The 16744-nt window shown below is 49.3% G+C and overlaps 1 protein-coding gene across 1 annotated transcript in view; it reads right to left on the bottom strand.

The window, feature by feature from the left end:
* LOC146783249 (uncharacterized) overlaps positions 1–15953 on the bottom strand; it is a 99193-nt gene extending 83240 nt beyond the window's left edge. Inside the window, exon 1 of the mRNA XM_085634218.1 lies at positions 15397–15953. Within this exon, the coding sequence (XP_085490344.1) occupies positions 15397–15550 (154 nt within the window). The 5' untranslated portion in view covers positions 15551–15953. The remainder of the gene's footprint in view (positions 1–15396) is intronic.
* Positions 15954–16744: the final 791 nt, after the last annotated feature.

Genomic DNA, 16744 nt, shown 5'->3' with positions numbered 1-16744 from the left:
TTTTTCCTCTCGGCTGCGCCGGACATCAACATCCGAGTCCGCAGGAGGGCCAAATAGGTGTTGCAGAGGGCTGGTGACTTTGGAGTAGTAAGTAAAGGTGCTGCAGTACGGATTTCTATACCTTTACTCCAACCGTGTAAGTTTTTAACTCTTTTTTATTCTTTTCGCTCCCCGTCCAGAGTGTGACTATAAGTCCCGCCTCCCACCCGGACTCATGTAGTGAAACTGAATTGAACATCACGTAAGCACTGTGATCGGCTCTCTTGATGTTCACAAATCCATATGATACTATAACCCTTGAATCTCCATTACAAACCAAGCATTTTATTTTCCTATCGCCTCCTAGAAGTCGGCCATAGTGCAGTGCTGACCATCAGTGTGAAGGCGATACACTTATGCCGCTTTGCCGTATCACCCCCAAAAATAGGGTGTAGCACTTTTCCGGCACAATTAGTTATAGCGCTAAAGAGCACCACATGCCTTTACAATTTGAACACGGGTTAATACTAGCAAAAAATGTTTTCCCGTAGGTTCAGAGCAATGGGAAATTCCCACCATGTGTGTGCATGAAATATCTTCACGACACTTGTGTGATTAGCCCAAGCTTGTTTTCCTGTGAAACTATATATGTATTATGTGAATCACTGTTTGTTTGTTCTGTGTTGTCTTTTTCTATTTTACCTCAACAGAACTGAAGCTCTCAGAAATTGCTGAAGGGTAAACTCGACCGTAAGTCTTAAGCGGTATCTGACCCCACAGGTTAGGGTACGCCTTAGTGCGCGTATACCGCCGTGGTGGTCTCACATTAGGTCCTGACGAATGCTTCGTGCATTGACGCAAGAAGCAGAAACATGTTGACCACTTTTATCACTTTGCACTTGATTTAGGACGTAGCTGGTCTAATTATCTCCAGTTCCTATCGTCCGCCACACCATTTTAATTGTGTCCGGTTTACCACTATTAAAATTCCTTATTGGTTGAAACTGTGGCATATTTTAAACTTACACTATCACCCTTTGCACTGCATCCACACACAAAAAACCAGCTCCGCTGTAATTCAGGCGTCGCAGCACACCGGGGAGACATTCGGTCTCTCCGGTGGGAACCCAATGATGAAGCATGTCACCAACTAGGTTGGTGAGTGAGGGTTCTTTTAAAAACATAGTGATTCACTTTTCTATATCGCTCTGCACTTGTTCACATCTGATGGACACACTCTTCTGTTGTTGATCTATACTAGCCCTGGGGGACTAAGAGTGGCTCCAAAAAACTCCCTCTCTCTCCTGTTGTTAATTTATATTACCCTTAAGAAACCACCCAGGGTAGTGAGGAAGGGGGCCCACGGGAGATGCGTGCAGTGGTATAAACTACTGTCGGAATCTCTATTAAACCCTATGGAGAATGTTGCAGTTGGAAATTGCAAGAATTGAAACACTTCTAGCAGGAGTTCAAGTTTAGCAGCTTAGAGTTAAGCTCTTGGAGGGCCCACACCCACGAGAGTACCGAGGTACCACTGTTACCTGCCCCAGGGAAGCAGGGTGCATAGGTCGTTTTCGATGTCGGGTCGCGATCTCGTTTTCAATGGGAAAAGGTGAAGAACTACTGCTGGCGTGAAGCGTCGTCAATGTCGTGCAGATTGAAGATGTAGATCTTGAGGGTTGGGACCTGAAAGCAGAGGGGACAGAGTCTGGGTCACGGCACAGTGACCAGGGGGCTCAGGAGAATGAGCCCTTCAATGTCGGGCGCTTCCAGGTGGAAGATGGGTAGCTTGGATCGTCAGCCACGGGGTCCAGGAGGCTTCAAGGAAGGCCATCTTCTGGGGGGCAACTGTCCCACAAAGGATGAAGGCAGCTGCAGTGTTAGTGTCCGGATTGGATCCACTAAGCCTTGGCAACCGCAACCCACGCAAGGATCACAAAACAGCTACGGTGCAGACCCACGAGGTCTGAGCAAGGTCTCCAGCAAGGAGACTGTAGAGCAAGCCTCGAGCAACCCAGGGAGCCCTTTAAAGTAAAGATTGACCTCTGCTAGGGCACACCAGTCAAGAGACAAGGGACCGCGGGAGGCAGCAATTTGGCATGCGTAAAGATGCGCCCACGGGTCACCAGAGCGGGATAGGGCATCGATCTTTGGCACAGATGATGCTGAGAGGTTGGCTCAATAGTGGGCCAAAGCACAACTTCCCCACTGGTCGGGGTCGTGTGCTGTGCAAGAGGTGGTTGGTGTCCTGGGGTATTGGGGATCTCGGCACTCACGGGTCCACAGTGCTGAGCTTTGCTGTGTACACTCACTGGCCTCTGGGATGCTTGGAAACCCACCTCAAGGTAGGCAGAAGTCTTCGTTGTCCGTAGGAGCAGCGGAGTTCCAACTGGGTCACTTGCAGTGTTTCAGGTGCCTGCCAAGCAGGGGGGTAACTCCTTTACCCCAAGGGAGATTTCTTCATTCAGCTGTGCGGCAGCAAGTGGAAGGTTCAAGTCTGTGAAGTCCAAGATTAATCTGAGGCTCTGGGGACCCTGCACCCACCTTTATCCAAGGATTAGGAGAGTGTCTGAATCAGAGCCCATCAATGAGAGTTCAGGCGGGAAAGGGTGGCTACACCCTCTCCCCTTTGTGTGTTTTCCCACCTGGGCAGGGGACAGGATGCCCCTGAACCGGTTTGAGGCGGTGTATGCAGAAGTAGGCACTGGAGAAGCCTACGTGCAGGTCTGAAAGACATCTTATGGTGCACCCACCCAGTTCCAATCCACATAGTCTGTCTGGGGAGGTGGGAACACCTCCCTGCAACAAGATCCCTATTGTCCAGCTGCCGTGGCTGGAGTTCTGCCCAGCAACAGGCAGCCAGAGTCGTGTGGGTGGCGGGTAGCATCCATTTTGTACTACATGTGCACTTTTAAATTGGTGACTAAAATCTGCCGCTTTTACCATATCGCCCCTCTAGCAGGGGGGAATCATGCCCTCACTCCCATGGTTGGATTGGGGGTATGATTCCTACATGTTTGACACCAAACACGACATGGTTCTGTGCAGCCACTCTCAAGTTATCACGCTATCGCGATTACTTATAATACGGTTAAGAGTAGATGGTATGGCTACACTACAAACAACCCAGCAATAGTTTTACGAAGGTTGCAGAGGGGCCCTACTCAGGTAGGGGTTCCCCCTCACACATATCTCAGCACCCTCCCTTGCAGGATTAGCAAGGCCTGCCTTAGGGGTGACCTATGAGAATATATGTGTTGTATTAAGTGGGATACAGGGTACCTATATCCCTGTAAGGGGTGCAAGCACCACCTTACCCAGACTACAGTAGTGGTCTGGTGGTGTCAGTTTGTATGGCTGACCCAGGGGTGGCACAACAAGTGCTGCAGCCCCTGGTAGGCCTCTGAGGGACCCATGCCCTGGGTACCTAGGGTACCATCTACAAGGGGCTGATAGGGTGCCCTCAGTATCCAATTGGTATGTACCTAGGGTACTCACATCAGTTTAGAGAGGAAGCAGATAGGCTGGGGTCCTGGATAGCAGGATCCCAGCCAGACTAGTCAAAAACCATTCAAATACCAGGAAAAAAGTTGGGGGCAACCGTATAGTCAGATTCCACCTTCCTACATAATCCCCCCCCAAACAAAAGGAGATAAGGCTAACCTTGTCCAGATAAGCCTTTATTTCCTGAGTGGCCATATAAGGAAGAAGCTGCACTAGCATGGTTGCTCCCTGTCTCATGGTCCACTTGGGAAATCCTACCCCAAGGGGTTCTAGAGTTTGTCCAAAGTCTAGGGGAATTACCTGTATTGGGTTTTGGTACAGATGCAGGCTGGTGAGGTGTCTGAGTCTGGAAGTGAGGCCCTATTTGGGGTGGTCTCAACCTCCTCAGGTCACTAGTCACCATGGAAGCCTTTCTGTCCATGACTGTGTCATATCTGGCCCTAAGGGACAACCTCTGGCTGCCTACAGCTGGGGGTTGGGTCCCTCTGGTTGGAATAGTGGAGGTCACTGGAAGGTGTGGGGCAACTATGCCCCAGGTTTCCCTGTGCCCAACAAAGTCTGTCTGGGGGGTACCTGTACCTAGGGGCAAGGGGGATCCCTCAGTTTGTGGAGGAATGGTCACCTGGCTAGAACTACTCTGCTGGGTGTCCCTAATCTGCTGATGAGGGGGTTCCTCTGGACAGGGGTCCACTAGGGGTCCACTGACCTCCCTGACCTCTGCAGCCCTGGGCTGACTGAGGCAGGGTAGAGAGGGGCAGGATACCTGCTCCAGACTGGGTACCACCTTGGAAGGATCCCCTGCCATTAGAGCTGTGACCAGGACAGGCCTGACCACTTCTGGGGCAGGTACTTCACAAGGGCCAGGATCAGTTCCCTTAGAAAGCCGGCCCTTACCTTTAGTCTGGTGGGGGAGGACTGTTCCTCACCCCCTATGCTCTCTGTTTGGGTGGAGTGATCCATTGTTTCAGGTTTCACTCCCTTTAATTTATCCTGGGGTGGAGGTGAGGCCCTCAGGGTCCCATCCACTTTCTCAGGGATGCCTAACATTCTTAAATGGGCATTGTGGTCTACCTCAGCCCAGGCTGAGATTTCCAGGTCATTCCCCAGTAGACAATCTACAGGTAAGGTTGGGGACACTGCCACTCTCTTTGGGCCAGTGACCCCTCCCCGCTGAAATTTACCACTGCCATGGGATGGTCTGTCCTAATGCCATCAATATTGGTCACCTGGTATCTAAACTCAGGTAAAAGCTGTTCTAGGGACACTAGCCTCCTTGTCACCATGGTGACACTAGCCCCTGTGTCCCTGTAGGCCACAGCCTTCTGACCATTGATCATGGGCTCTTGTCTGTACCTGCCCAAGATATTGGGACTCATGGTAAAGTTGGCAAACCCCATGCCACCATCACAGACTAGAGTTGCTTGTGTAGGGGACCTGGTTAGGCCAGAGTCCACCTGAGTTCCCCAAGAAAGCCCAACTAAGTTTTTGGGTGCACTCCCACCACCTGGGGGATTACTACTAGTAGTAACAGGAGGTGTTGGAGCTGCAATGGGAGGAACATTTTCTTTATTGCCATTCTTTGGACAACTGGAGTCAGTTTTCCAGTGGCCAGGTTGCTTGCACACATGGCAATATGGTTTCTTATTGGAAGAGGAAGGATTTTGGGACCCACCCCCAGAACTTGATTTTGGTGCCCTTCAGAGGACTGTTCTGTTTTATTATCCCCACCTTTCTCTTTCTTCTGGTCACCACCTTGGTTCTTGGGCCTAACTCTGGTTCTGACCCATTTGTCTACCTTCTTACCCAATTCCTGGGGAGAAGTCAGATCAGAGTCCACCAGGTACTGGTGTAAGAGTTGGTTCTGACAGTTATTAAGAATCTGCTCCCTCATGATGAGATTGTACAATCCTTGATAATCATTTACTTTACTGCCCTTTAACCAACCTTCCAGAGCCTTGGTAGCACAATCTACAAAGTCTACCCAATCTTGATTTTGTGCTTTCTGGGTATCTCTGAACTTTAATCTGTATTGATCAGTGGTTAGACCAAACCCATCTATCAAAGCATTTTTCAAGATATAATAATCATCTGCATCCTCTTCCCTAACAGAGAGGCGCTTGTCTCTTCCTTTGTCAGCAAAGGAGAACCATAAGATTGCTGCCCACTGATCTACTGGGACCCTCTGAACTTTACAGGCCCTTTCAAGTGCAGTGATCCATTTATGGATGTCATCCCCTGTCTGATAGGGGGGCACAATCTTATGCAGGTTCCTATGGTCAGGAGCTTTCTCTCTAACTCTAGGGGTATTATTACTGTCACCAGGGGTCTCTAGACCCCACTTTCTTGAAGCTTTCTGAAGCTCCAGGGACTCCCTGTCTAATGCTAGCTGTTCTCTCCTGAGCTGAAGCTTAGCTTGCTCAAACTGGATCAGTCTGCTTTTCCTCTCTTGGGAGGACTCTCTTCTCTGAGAAGAGGCAGAGGTCCTTGTGGATCTCTTAGAAGGGTTAGTTTCCTCTGAAGGGGATCTGTCCCTTCTGTTTGGATCCACCACTCTCCCATTAGGGATGGAGGGAGTGCCTCATGGGCTATCACCTCCATGTTATGAGTGGTCTGGTTCATCCAGGTCAAGTTCATTATCCTCTTACTGGTCCTCATCAGAGTCCACCACCTGGGTGTCCTCTTCTGTGGGATGCCCACCCAACCTGTCTACCCCATCAGACACTAAAGTCTGCTGGAAGTTTGCAATGAGCAGAATTTCTCTGAGACGTTGAGTGTTGGCACCTTTGGTTGTCTTCAAATGTCTAGCAGTGCACATCTCCCTAAGCTCAGCAAAAGTGAGATTGTCATACCGGTCGACTGGGACCTTTGAAGGTCCTTCCAGGGCCTTATGGGCTCCTGAAGACATTTCTAGTGTAGTGGATTGTTGTATATACTTACACTAGGTGTGGCCTATTGAACCCTTTCTTGAGTTGTAGTCAAGGTGTGCTAAGCCATCTACACACAACTCCAAGTTCAGTAGAACTTATTGTATTCTAAGCTAAATTTATATGTACCTTTAGTACCAAAGTGGCTTTCACTTCCACTTCCACGGGGTCCAGGAGGCTTCAAGGGAGGCCAGCTTCTGGAGGGCGACTGTCCCACAAAGGATGAAGGTCGCTGCGTTGTTAGTGTCCAGATTGGATCCACTAAGCCTTGGCTACCGCAACCCACGCAAGGATCACAAAACAGCTACGGTGCAGACCCACGAGGTCTGAGCAAGGTTTCCAGTGAGGAGACTGTAGAGCAGGCCTGGAGCAACCCGGGGAGCCCTTTAAAGTGAAGATTGACCTCTGCTAGGGCCCACCAGTCGAGAGACAAGGGACCGCAGAAGGCAGCAATTGGCGTGCGTAAAGATGCGCCCATGGGTCGCCGGAGTGGGCTAGGGCATTGATCTTTGGCAGAGAGGATGCTGAGAGGTTAGCTCAATAATGGGCCAAAGTCCAATTTCCCCACTGGTCGGGGTCGTGTGCTGTGCAAGAGGTGGCTGGTGTCCTGGGGTATTGGGGATCTCAACACCCACGGGGTCCATGGTGCTGAGGTTTGCTGTGCACACTCACTGGCCCCTGGGATGCTTGGAAACCCACCTCAAGGTAGGCAGAAGTCTTCGTTGTCCATAGGAGCAGCAAAGTTCTACCCGGGTCACTTGCAGTGTTTCAGGTGCCTGCCAAGCAGGGGGGTAACTCCTTTACCCCAAGGGAGATTTCTTCATTCAGCTGTGCGGCAGCAAGTCGAAGGTTCAAGTCTGTGAAGTCCAAGATTAATCTGAGCCTCTGGGGACCCTGAACCCACCTTTATCCAAGGATTAGGAGAGTGTTTGAATCAGAGCCCACCAATGAGAGTTCAGGCGGGAAAGGGTGGCTACACCCTCTCCCCTTTGTGTGTTTTCCCGCCTGGGCAGGGGACAGGATGCCCCTGAACCGGTTTGAGGCAGTGTATGCAGAAGTAGGCACTGGAGAAGCCTACGTGCAGGTCTGAAAGACATCCTATGGTGCACCCACCCAGTTCCAATCCACATAGTCTGTCTGGGGAGGTGGGAACACCTCCCTGCAACAAGATCCCTATTGTCCAGCTACCGTGGCTGGAGTTCTGCCCAGCAACAGGCAGCCAGAGTCGTGTGGGTGGCAGGTAGCATCCATTTTGTACTACGTGTGCACTTTTAAATTGGTGTCTAAAATCTGCCGCTTTTAACATATCGCCCCTCTAGCAGGGGGGAAATCATTTCCTCACTCCCATGGTTGGATTGGGGGTACGATTCCTACATGTTTGACACCAAACACGACATCCAATCTCAAATTATCACGCTATCGCGATTACTTATAATGCGGTTAAGAGTATATGGTATGGCTGCACTACAAACAACCCAGCAATAGTTTTATGAAGGTTGCAGAGGGGCCCTACACAGGTAGGGGTTCCCCCTCACACATATCTCAGCACCCTGCCTTGCAGGATTAGCAAGGCCTGCCTTAGGGGTGACCTATGAGGATATATGTGTTATATTAAGTGGGATACAGGGTACCTATATCCCTGTAAGGGGTGCAAGCACCACCTTACCCAGACTACAGTAGTGGTCTGGTGGTGTCAGTTTGTATAGCTGTCCCAGGGGTGGCACAACAAGTGCTGCAGCCCCTGGTAGGCCTCTGAGGGACCCATGCCCTGGGTACCTAGGGTACCAGCTACAAGGGGCTGATAGGGTGTCCTCAGTATTCAATTGATATGTACCTAGGGTACTCACATCAGTTTAGAGAGGAAGCAGATAGGCTGGGGTCCTGGATAGCAGGATCCCAGCCAGATTAGTCAAAAACCATTCAAATACCAGGAAAAAAGTTGGGGGCAACCATATAGTCAGATTCCACCTTCCTACAATTGCCTTTTCTCTCTCATTTATCTTGACCTTCGGTGTGATGGCTCTGGTCCAGATGATTGATAACCTCTTGTCCCTTCCCAAGATCCCGAAGACTAGGGTGGGAAACCAATTGGGTGTTGTACCTTTTTTTAATTTTTTTTATTTCAATCAGATTTTATTGAGATTTTGTCATATAAAACAAAACAGAAACTCACCAAACTAAACAAGTAGACATAAAAAACATAAAACATGCACATTGTCTTGCATGATGCTGTCTAGAAAAGCCTGTAAGGTATACAGTCTGAGGTACATCTCGATTCGCTCTGTTTCTTTATAGAAGCCCAAAATTATAGAATGGCCTTTCTTCCAGGCTCCACAATGAGAGTATCTTTTACAAATTTAGTGAAAAGTTGAAAATTCGTCTGTTCCATTTGGGACTGTTGACAGACCTCTTGTTTGAATTTTCTTTGTCTGTTTAGAGCCAGGACACCCTCTGGGTAATGGTATGCTTTCGAAAACCTCTCAATCAGTGACTCACTCAGTGTGCCATATGTAAACAAACAATGGTATAAATGCGGGAACAAATTATTACATCATAGGTTTTTCAGTGAATACATGAATTAGTTACTGGAGATATATTCAAAGTCTAAACAAATTTATTTTAGCTTTAATGTCTGGACCTACAATTGTTCATTCTTGGAGAAGGTACCTGTGGTGTAGAGAAGATGTAAAACATATTAAACATACATGGATAAAAAAAATGCAAAAACATATAAAGAGGATAATAATCACACTGAGTTGCACATACACAAACCATATATCAAATGAAAACAATAAATGTGCCAGCTAGAATTTTTTCTTCTTCAGTCTTCCAGTTGTTTTAAACAGATATGGCTGTGTTCTTTGCTTCTTACACAGGCCGAAACGCGTCAACATATTTAATAGGAGGTCTGAAAGACATTGCAATGCTACCAGAAGCCATTAAGGACACCAAGCTGACAGTGGAGGCCCAAATTGCTGCAGCAGTAAACAAAGTAGGCATACTGCATGCCGACCACAAAAAGCTGGTTTCACAAGTTCGAGAGGAAGAACTCAAACTGGACACAACCCATCTGGCAGTGCAGAAACTCATACAAAGATGCACACACCAGGAGAAGGGGGTAGCAGCTCTCACTGACTGATTGGAGGATGCTACAGGAGGACCAGGAGGCACAATGTGAGGATGAAAGGGGTCCGAGAGAAGGCAGACGGACCAAACGGCGAGATTTTCCTGGAGGAATGGCTAGACAAAATGCTGCTGCAGGGCTGACCCTCGTGTTTTCTCTCAGTAGAGAGAGCGTACAGAATACCAGTGCATGCCCCACTCCCGAGACAGCCTTCCCGACCAATCATAGTTCAGTTAATTAACTATAGAGACCGTAATAACATCCTCCAGATATCTCACAAATATGGCCCATGGACTGCTGAGGGACAGGAAGTTAATATACACCCAGACCACACAACCTTGGTCCAGAAACAAAGAGGGGCCTTTAGCCACTGAAGAAAGTACTACGTCAACTGGGCCTCAAATACGCACTCATCTTTCCGGCATAGCTACGAATTGTATACAAGGAAGAGGCCCACTTCCGCTCTCCTTGCATGTAGCATGGAACTGGCTGGAGCATCAGGTCAGGTCCAGCGGCCCAACAGAGAGAGAAACAGAGTGGAAGACCTGGAAAACCAGAATGCAGAACGTCATCAACCGTAGAGCCTCACAGACAAAAGCACATATGAGAGCCAAGCAGGAAAAGATGGTGGAGGAAATCAAGAACTTCAGTGGCATTCATGACAATAATAAATGGGGAGAGCTGGCGCCATGGGGGGTGGGGGGGGGGGGGGATGAGATGGGCTCCACAGGGTCTGACCCTGATTTCAAAGGGGAGCAGGCACCGGTGATCACTCAGACCACATAATATTAGTCTATTTGCCTCTCCCACATCCAGGGACTGTAAGTACATGATGGGCTTTGAATGGTCACGGGGGTGGGGAGCTGCTGGACTTCTGGTGTGTGCCCTGTGCCTGCATGAAAAGGCAGACATGTTCCGGGATGTCTGGGGCGATATGAGTGTGAAGTTGAATAGTTGATATTGCTCTAGTGTCGGAGAGGTGTGCTCTTGCATGCGCACTGCATAACGTTGGAATGTATTAATGGGTATGGGTACACACATTCAATGAATTGGGGGGTGATCAGGTTCCAGATCACAGCAAGGTAAGGTAGGGTGGGGGATAATTCAAAGGAATGTTACAGACACACACAGCAAATCAGGCATGAAGAGATAGACCATGCCCACCCGGTATGGAAGCGGCAGTCAAAAATACATGTACCCAACTACCTTGACACATATGCAGAACTTCACACTGCTATCATGGAATGTTAATAGACTTGGTAACAAGGTAAAGAGCAGCCTGGGAGTTCTCAAATTGGGGGAAGTGGCGACAAGAGGGAACGAATCAAGCGCCTGACGATGCAAGAACATGACTTAGAGCTGCTGACATAGGGGGATATGTACAAGGAAGTGGCAGAGGGAAGCGTTAGCCGTCATCGCCTAACACTTCACTCCGCCACTTATGAAATGCAAGGCTGCACCATATTTACAACGATACAACAGACTTAGCAGTGTAGCACCAACGCAGGCACCCTTGCATCATAGCCCAAGGGTGTTTACGTGCAGGGGAGGATCGTTTATGTGTAGGAAGGTGTCCCTCCCTGCACATAAACAATCCTAAAATGCCATCTTGTCACTTTCATGTGTGCTACTTAATGCAGCACACATGAAAGTCACAAAAATGGCATTTTTTAAAAAGATTGTTTATGTACAGGAAGGGGGACCTTCCTGTACATAAACAATGCATGGCATTTTGCTTTTTCCATGTGTGCTGCACAAGACAGCACACATGGAAAAAGCAAAAACGAGGAGAAATAATGAACTTCTCCTTGTTTCGCCAACTAAAGACCAGTTTTTCCCTGGTCTTAATTTTGGCGCTGCCTCCCATGTACGCTGCCCTTGTACATAGGGAGCAGCCTCAAAATAAATGGGTGTTGCAGTGGAACGTCCATGCAACACCCTCTGTCCACTCCTTTCACGCTAACCATAGCCTGGAAGGGGGCCTTATTTACAAGGCAGCGTTTAGCCACATTAAGTGGCTTAACGCTGCCTTGTAAATAAGGCTAAGCCCCTATCGTCAGCACAACATCGATAAAAGTGATAGTGGTGGCGATATGGGCTTGTACATATGCCCCATAGTGCCTGCCCTACAACACCCTTTAATTGTAACCTAGAGCTCAATCGTACAGAGTACCGAGAGGTGGCACGCCATGTTGTGATAACATCCTTTCGCACCAAACAGAAGCACATTTACGAAGCGGGGAACAAACCAAAAAACTGCTGGCATGGATAGGTAGCAGGGAACGGGAGGGCATGCATATTCGGGAACTCAGGATGGAGACGGGCAAGACTGTACGAGGTAGCAGACAGATAGCAGAGGAATTCGCAGCACATATGGCTACATTCGATGAACCAACATGGAAATCCTTGCAAAAGTGCTTGCAAATAGATTACGCACAGTGGTGTCAGGTCTAGTCCACTCAGACCGGACTGGAGTTATGCCATACTGCTCAACCAGGCTGAATTTGAGGTGCCTCCACAACAGCATAACACAGATGGGAGAGGATGGGGGGCCATGGGCCATTGTGTAAAGTCATTTGATTCCATGGAATGGCCCTTTCTTTTTTTATAAACTCTTTTTATTAAACAAAGAGAATCGATACCATGCATAGAAATAGGATGAATAAAGCATCTTTACAGTGTAATAACGTCTGAACATTGAATCATACCGGTGGTGGCGACTGATTCAGGACTCAAGGCGTTACAGGTTCCTCTAGGGAGGGGATCACAGGTGGAGCACCAATTTCACCCAGGTATGCATTCAATTTATTCCAAATTGCAGAAAACATTTTGGGGCACCCACGCGCTGTGTATACTGTCTTCTCTCTAAACATGCACCAGTCCATGCCTACCCTCCATTTAGTGAGTTGAGGCGGCACCACAGCCCCCCAGAGCTGGGCTATATTCCTCTTAGCCAGCATCAGGCCCAACGTGACCCATGTTTTGTCCTTGCTATTTAAGTCCGTGGGTTCCCACACATTTAAGAGACAACGCTTTGGTTCAGGTCGAATGCTTACCCCAAAAACCTCTTTCATGCACTCATGTATTCCCCGCCAGTAACTCTGTATGTACCCACATTCCCATAAGAAGTGAATGAATGTGCCCTCCTGCCCATACTGCCTCCTGCACCTCCCATCATTTACCCTTCCCATGTTGACAAGCCGAGACCCAGACACATACACTCTATGCAGAATCTTTAGCTGTACCAGATGCAGCCTAGAGGAAATCGCAACCTCTCGTGGGGAGGAGATGACTTCCTGCCATTCTTCGTCGTCCAGCTCTAGTCCATCCTTCACCCACCGTTCCCTAATCAGTACAAGGGGATCGGGCGTATTGTTAATTAATTTCTTAACTCAGTGCAAACACCTCAGATTTCTTATTGTTGACCACTATTTACGCCAAGGGTTCGGCATACAATAGCCACGCCCAACCTATGAACCTGAGCCCGAAACCCATCTTGGCCAGGACTGCGAACAGCTATGACCACTCGATAGTGTCCAATGCCATGGTGGCGTCTAACAAGACCACCACTGTATCCTCATGGATCGTCCTGAGTCTCCCCAACACCCCATGCAATCTCCTCAGGTTCAATGCGTTGTTCTGATTGGGCATAAAGCCTGATTGCTCAGGGTGTACCAGCTTACTAATGACCTGGGTCAATCGTCTCACCAATAGTTTGGCCTGGATCTTGGGCTCTGCGTTCAGTCGGGAAATGGGTCTGTAGGATAAACACCTATCTCTGGGTTTGCCGTCTTTGTATATTGTAACTAGAATTGCTACCCTTTGGTCCCGAAGAAGCAAACCCACTCGCCCGCATATGTGGCACCATGGCGTATAGTTTGAGCTTGTACAATTCACTCGGCATGCCGCTAGGACCCAGCGCCTTCTCAGGTTGGAGATTTCTGATTGCCTGCACGATCTCATCATTAGTAAAAGTGCTATCTAGGGACTGCTTTTCCTTCGGTGACAGGGTTGGGAGTCAGATGTCTGAAAGCATTGATCGTGAGTCTTCCTCAGACAAGGAGGAACTCGCCCGGTATACCTGCCAGTAATGCTCGGCAAACTCGTTGGCGATCACCTGTGGATCTGTTATTTTCTCGCCGCTAGCATCCGTGAGTTCTGGCACTAATCGAATAGCCAATTCCTTCTTGTCCAGCCATGGTAGGAGCTTCCCGGCCTTATCGCTCAAGTCATATATCCTGCCCTCCTTTTCCCTGCCTAACATTTTGGCCATATCAGTAGCCAGTAACTTGTACTCTTCCCTCTTGAGTTTGAGCTCCTGCGTTATCTCTTCCGTGGCTGGTCCCTGACTCTCGTCCTCCAATCGGAGGATGTCTGTTTCCAGACAGAGCAGGTCTTTCACCATCTCTTTTCGCACCCCTGCAATGAGTGAGAGCGGCTGCCCCCTCAGCACTGTCTTGGACGCTTCCCGTATGATTTGATGCGAGGTCACGGATCCTCAATTGTCCGCAAAGTAGTAATCTATGGCCTGAAGCAGGGCCTTTTTTACCACTGGGTTCCAAAGATACCAGGGGTTGATCGGCGCGACCTTCCCTACCCTTTTTTCATGTAGGACTGCCTCCACCCAGATAGGAGAGTGGTCTGATATACCCCTCGCTAAGTGTCTTACATCGCGTACACTGCTCACCTGGGATGCCGGCATAAGAAGGTAATCTATGCGGGAAAGACTGTTATGTGCCCCTGAGTGAAAAGTGTATTAGAGACTCTGTGGGTGTAGTGCTCTCCATACATCTACCAGGCCCATTACTTCCACAGATTCGGGAAGCCACTGTTGTGAAGGGCCGCTGTTTCGTGGGGGATGACGGTCTAGCGTTCCCGATACCACTGCATTAAAGTCTCCGCCCGCTATGAAATATCCCTCTGGAAACGAAAGCATGACAGCCCCAAGATCCTTAAACGAATGGCCCTGCAGGCCCGGCGGAACATATACGGACATCAATGTCAGTGTTGTCCCCTCCCACTGCCCTGTAATTGCTGAATACCGACGCATGTTGTCAATCCAAGTGCGTTGTATTGAAAGCGGGAATGACTTCTTTAGCATAATGCCTAACCCCCTGGGTCACGCAGTGAAACCCGAGTGCGCCACCAGTCTGTAACCCTATCTATTCAGTGCCTGACACGAGTTACCAACTAGATGGGACTCCTGAAGGAACACTATGTCAGGGGAGTGTCGCTTGACGAGCTGCAGTACTATGCATCGCTTAACTTTGTCCCCCAAAACATTGACATTCAAGCTTAGGAGTCATATGCTCTTATCCTACTGCATAGTCATCAACGCACATGTGAACCGTTGATTCCTCCCTTTGTCTACGGAGAGATAGTACCTTCATCTCTGAACTTACAATGAACAATCCCCCCCAACCCAACTTCCCCCCTCCCTGCTCCCCTGCACTCTGGGCGTAAAACTGCCCATCCAACAACTATGCAGAGTGCCTGTCACCCAACTTTTAACTGGTAGAAGTAAACTGTGGGGGTGAACAGCTCCGCCACCCCGACCCTCCCATATGCATTACAATAAACCCTCTCCGAGATGGGCCCCACACCACCAATAGGCTGCCGAAGGGCAATCAGCGCCGGCGTCCAGGACAATCATCAGGCAACCAACTCCACCATCCTTCTCCAACCAAGAAAGCATATACAAGTGGATCGGGCAAGACCGTTCAAGAGTACTTTCAGAAAATGGCCACCGAGGAGAAGGAGTTCCCTGTTGGAGCTCCTGGGTTGGAGATAACTGTTTCGGTGCATATCTCTGGTTAGCCCCACCATCTGCCCTTTTCCCTCTTGTACTTCCTACTTTCCACCTACCTACATGAGGATTTCCTGCACCACGCTGGGATCGGGAGCTGCGAGATCTCGACTTTGCTTTCTGCAACCCCTTCGCCTCCGTTGGCTGTGGTGCTGTGGTGTGCACTCTGAGACCGGGTGCGGCAGCAAGGGACACATCGCAGGACGACCCCATGGGTGAGTGCTACTGCACATCCGCTGCAAGGTTCCGATGCTGCAGGTCGCGATGCTGAGGACAGTGCTGCCCGGTTGGGGGATTTGCACCCTGCACTCTGTTCTGCGCTTTGTATCGCCGGAGAGATCGGGACTGATGCTGCCCTCTGCCACCAAATGCCCAGTTAGGTGGTGGTGTACAGGCACGTATGTGCGCTGAAGGTGACCAACAGATTTCTCCTGTGGTAGCCGCTGCAGATGTCATCTGTTGGCCCTCAGTGTGCAGCAGATAGGAGCGTCTGGGTGCCGTAAACCTTTCTGTAAATGCTTTTGATCATTGTTCCAGCCGGGACATGGTATCATTGCCCTTCCCCAAAACGCTCGCCTGTTGATGATTATCATAAACAGTATACTCTAGTACTCATCGGAGACCTTATCACACTGTTGCACTAAACAGAGCAATAGGACTACACCCCTTGAAGACCAATCAAAGGAAAGCGAAAGAGGACTTCATCTTAGTGGCAGGTCTATGGAGTAAACAGAGCGGCCATTTTGAACTGATGCTTTCTAAGTGGATTGGCTCCCATGAACTCTGACAACCCCCTCTTTTCCTCATTCACTAAACATAAATGTATCTACAAACAAGAGGGGTTATCAAAAAAACAATCTAAGCCAATGCTACACTTATCAGAAACTTATGAATCCTATCAGCGAACGAACAAGATGCTGTTCCACCCCGACGACTGAGGAGATGTACTCCTGAGGGATCCCCTGGTGCATTGCCGTGCTGCCCTGATAGGGACCACGGCACCCCTATGTTGTCCAGTGCATGCCACCTCCTACCTGGATCCTGGCCTGTCCTGGTGCTGCCCTGGGCCTGAAGAGTTGAGGCTGGCCCAGCCTTTCGGACTCCGCTGCAGTACTTGTATTCGACAAAGTTCCGCGTGATGAAGACTCACCCTTTCAGCTCTATTTGACCAACTCCGATCCCATAGCTCCCCATCATCTGTGTGGGGGAGAATTACCCGCCTGGCTGTTTAGTGACTGATTCTCTTTCCTACACTGCCCTACCCGAGCCAGCATGGCAGGACCTGGCCTGACCGCCACTGGTTAAAACTATTATACTCTTCTGTATCCTCCCAACCTCTCTAAAACTGCTGCAAAATCTTTCAAGCATTCCACCCTGAAAACCCACCCGGAGTCCCTGATCTATGTC

The sequence above is a fragment of the Triturus cristatus genome, chromosome 11 (genome assembly GCF_964204655.1).
Source record: "Triturus cristatus chromosome 11, aTriCri1.1, whole genome shotgun sequence".
Lineage (NCBI taxonomy): Eukaryota > Metazoa > Chordata > Amphibia > Caudata > Salamandridae > Triturus > Triturus cristatus.
This window is presented reverse-complemented; position numbering and strand designations above follow the sequence as displayed.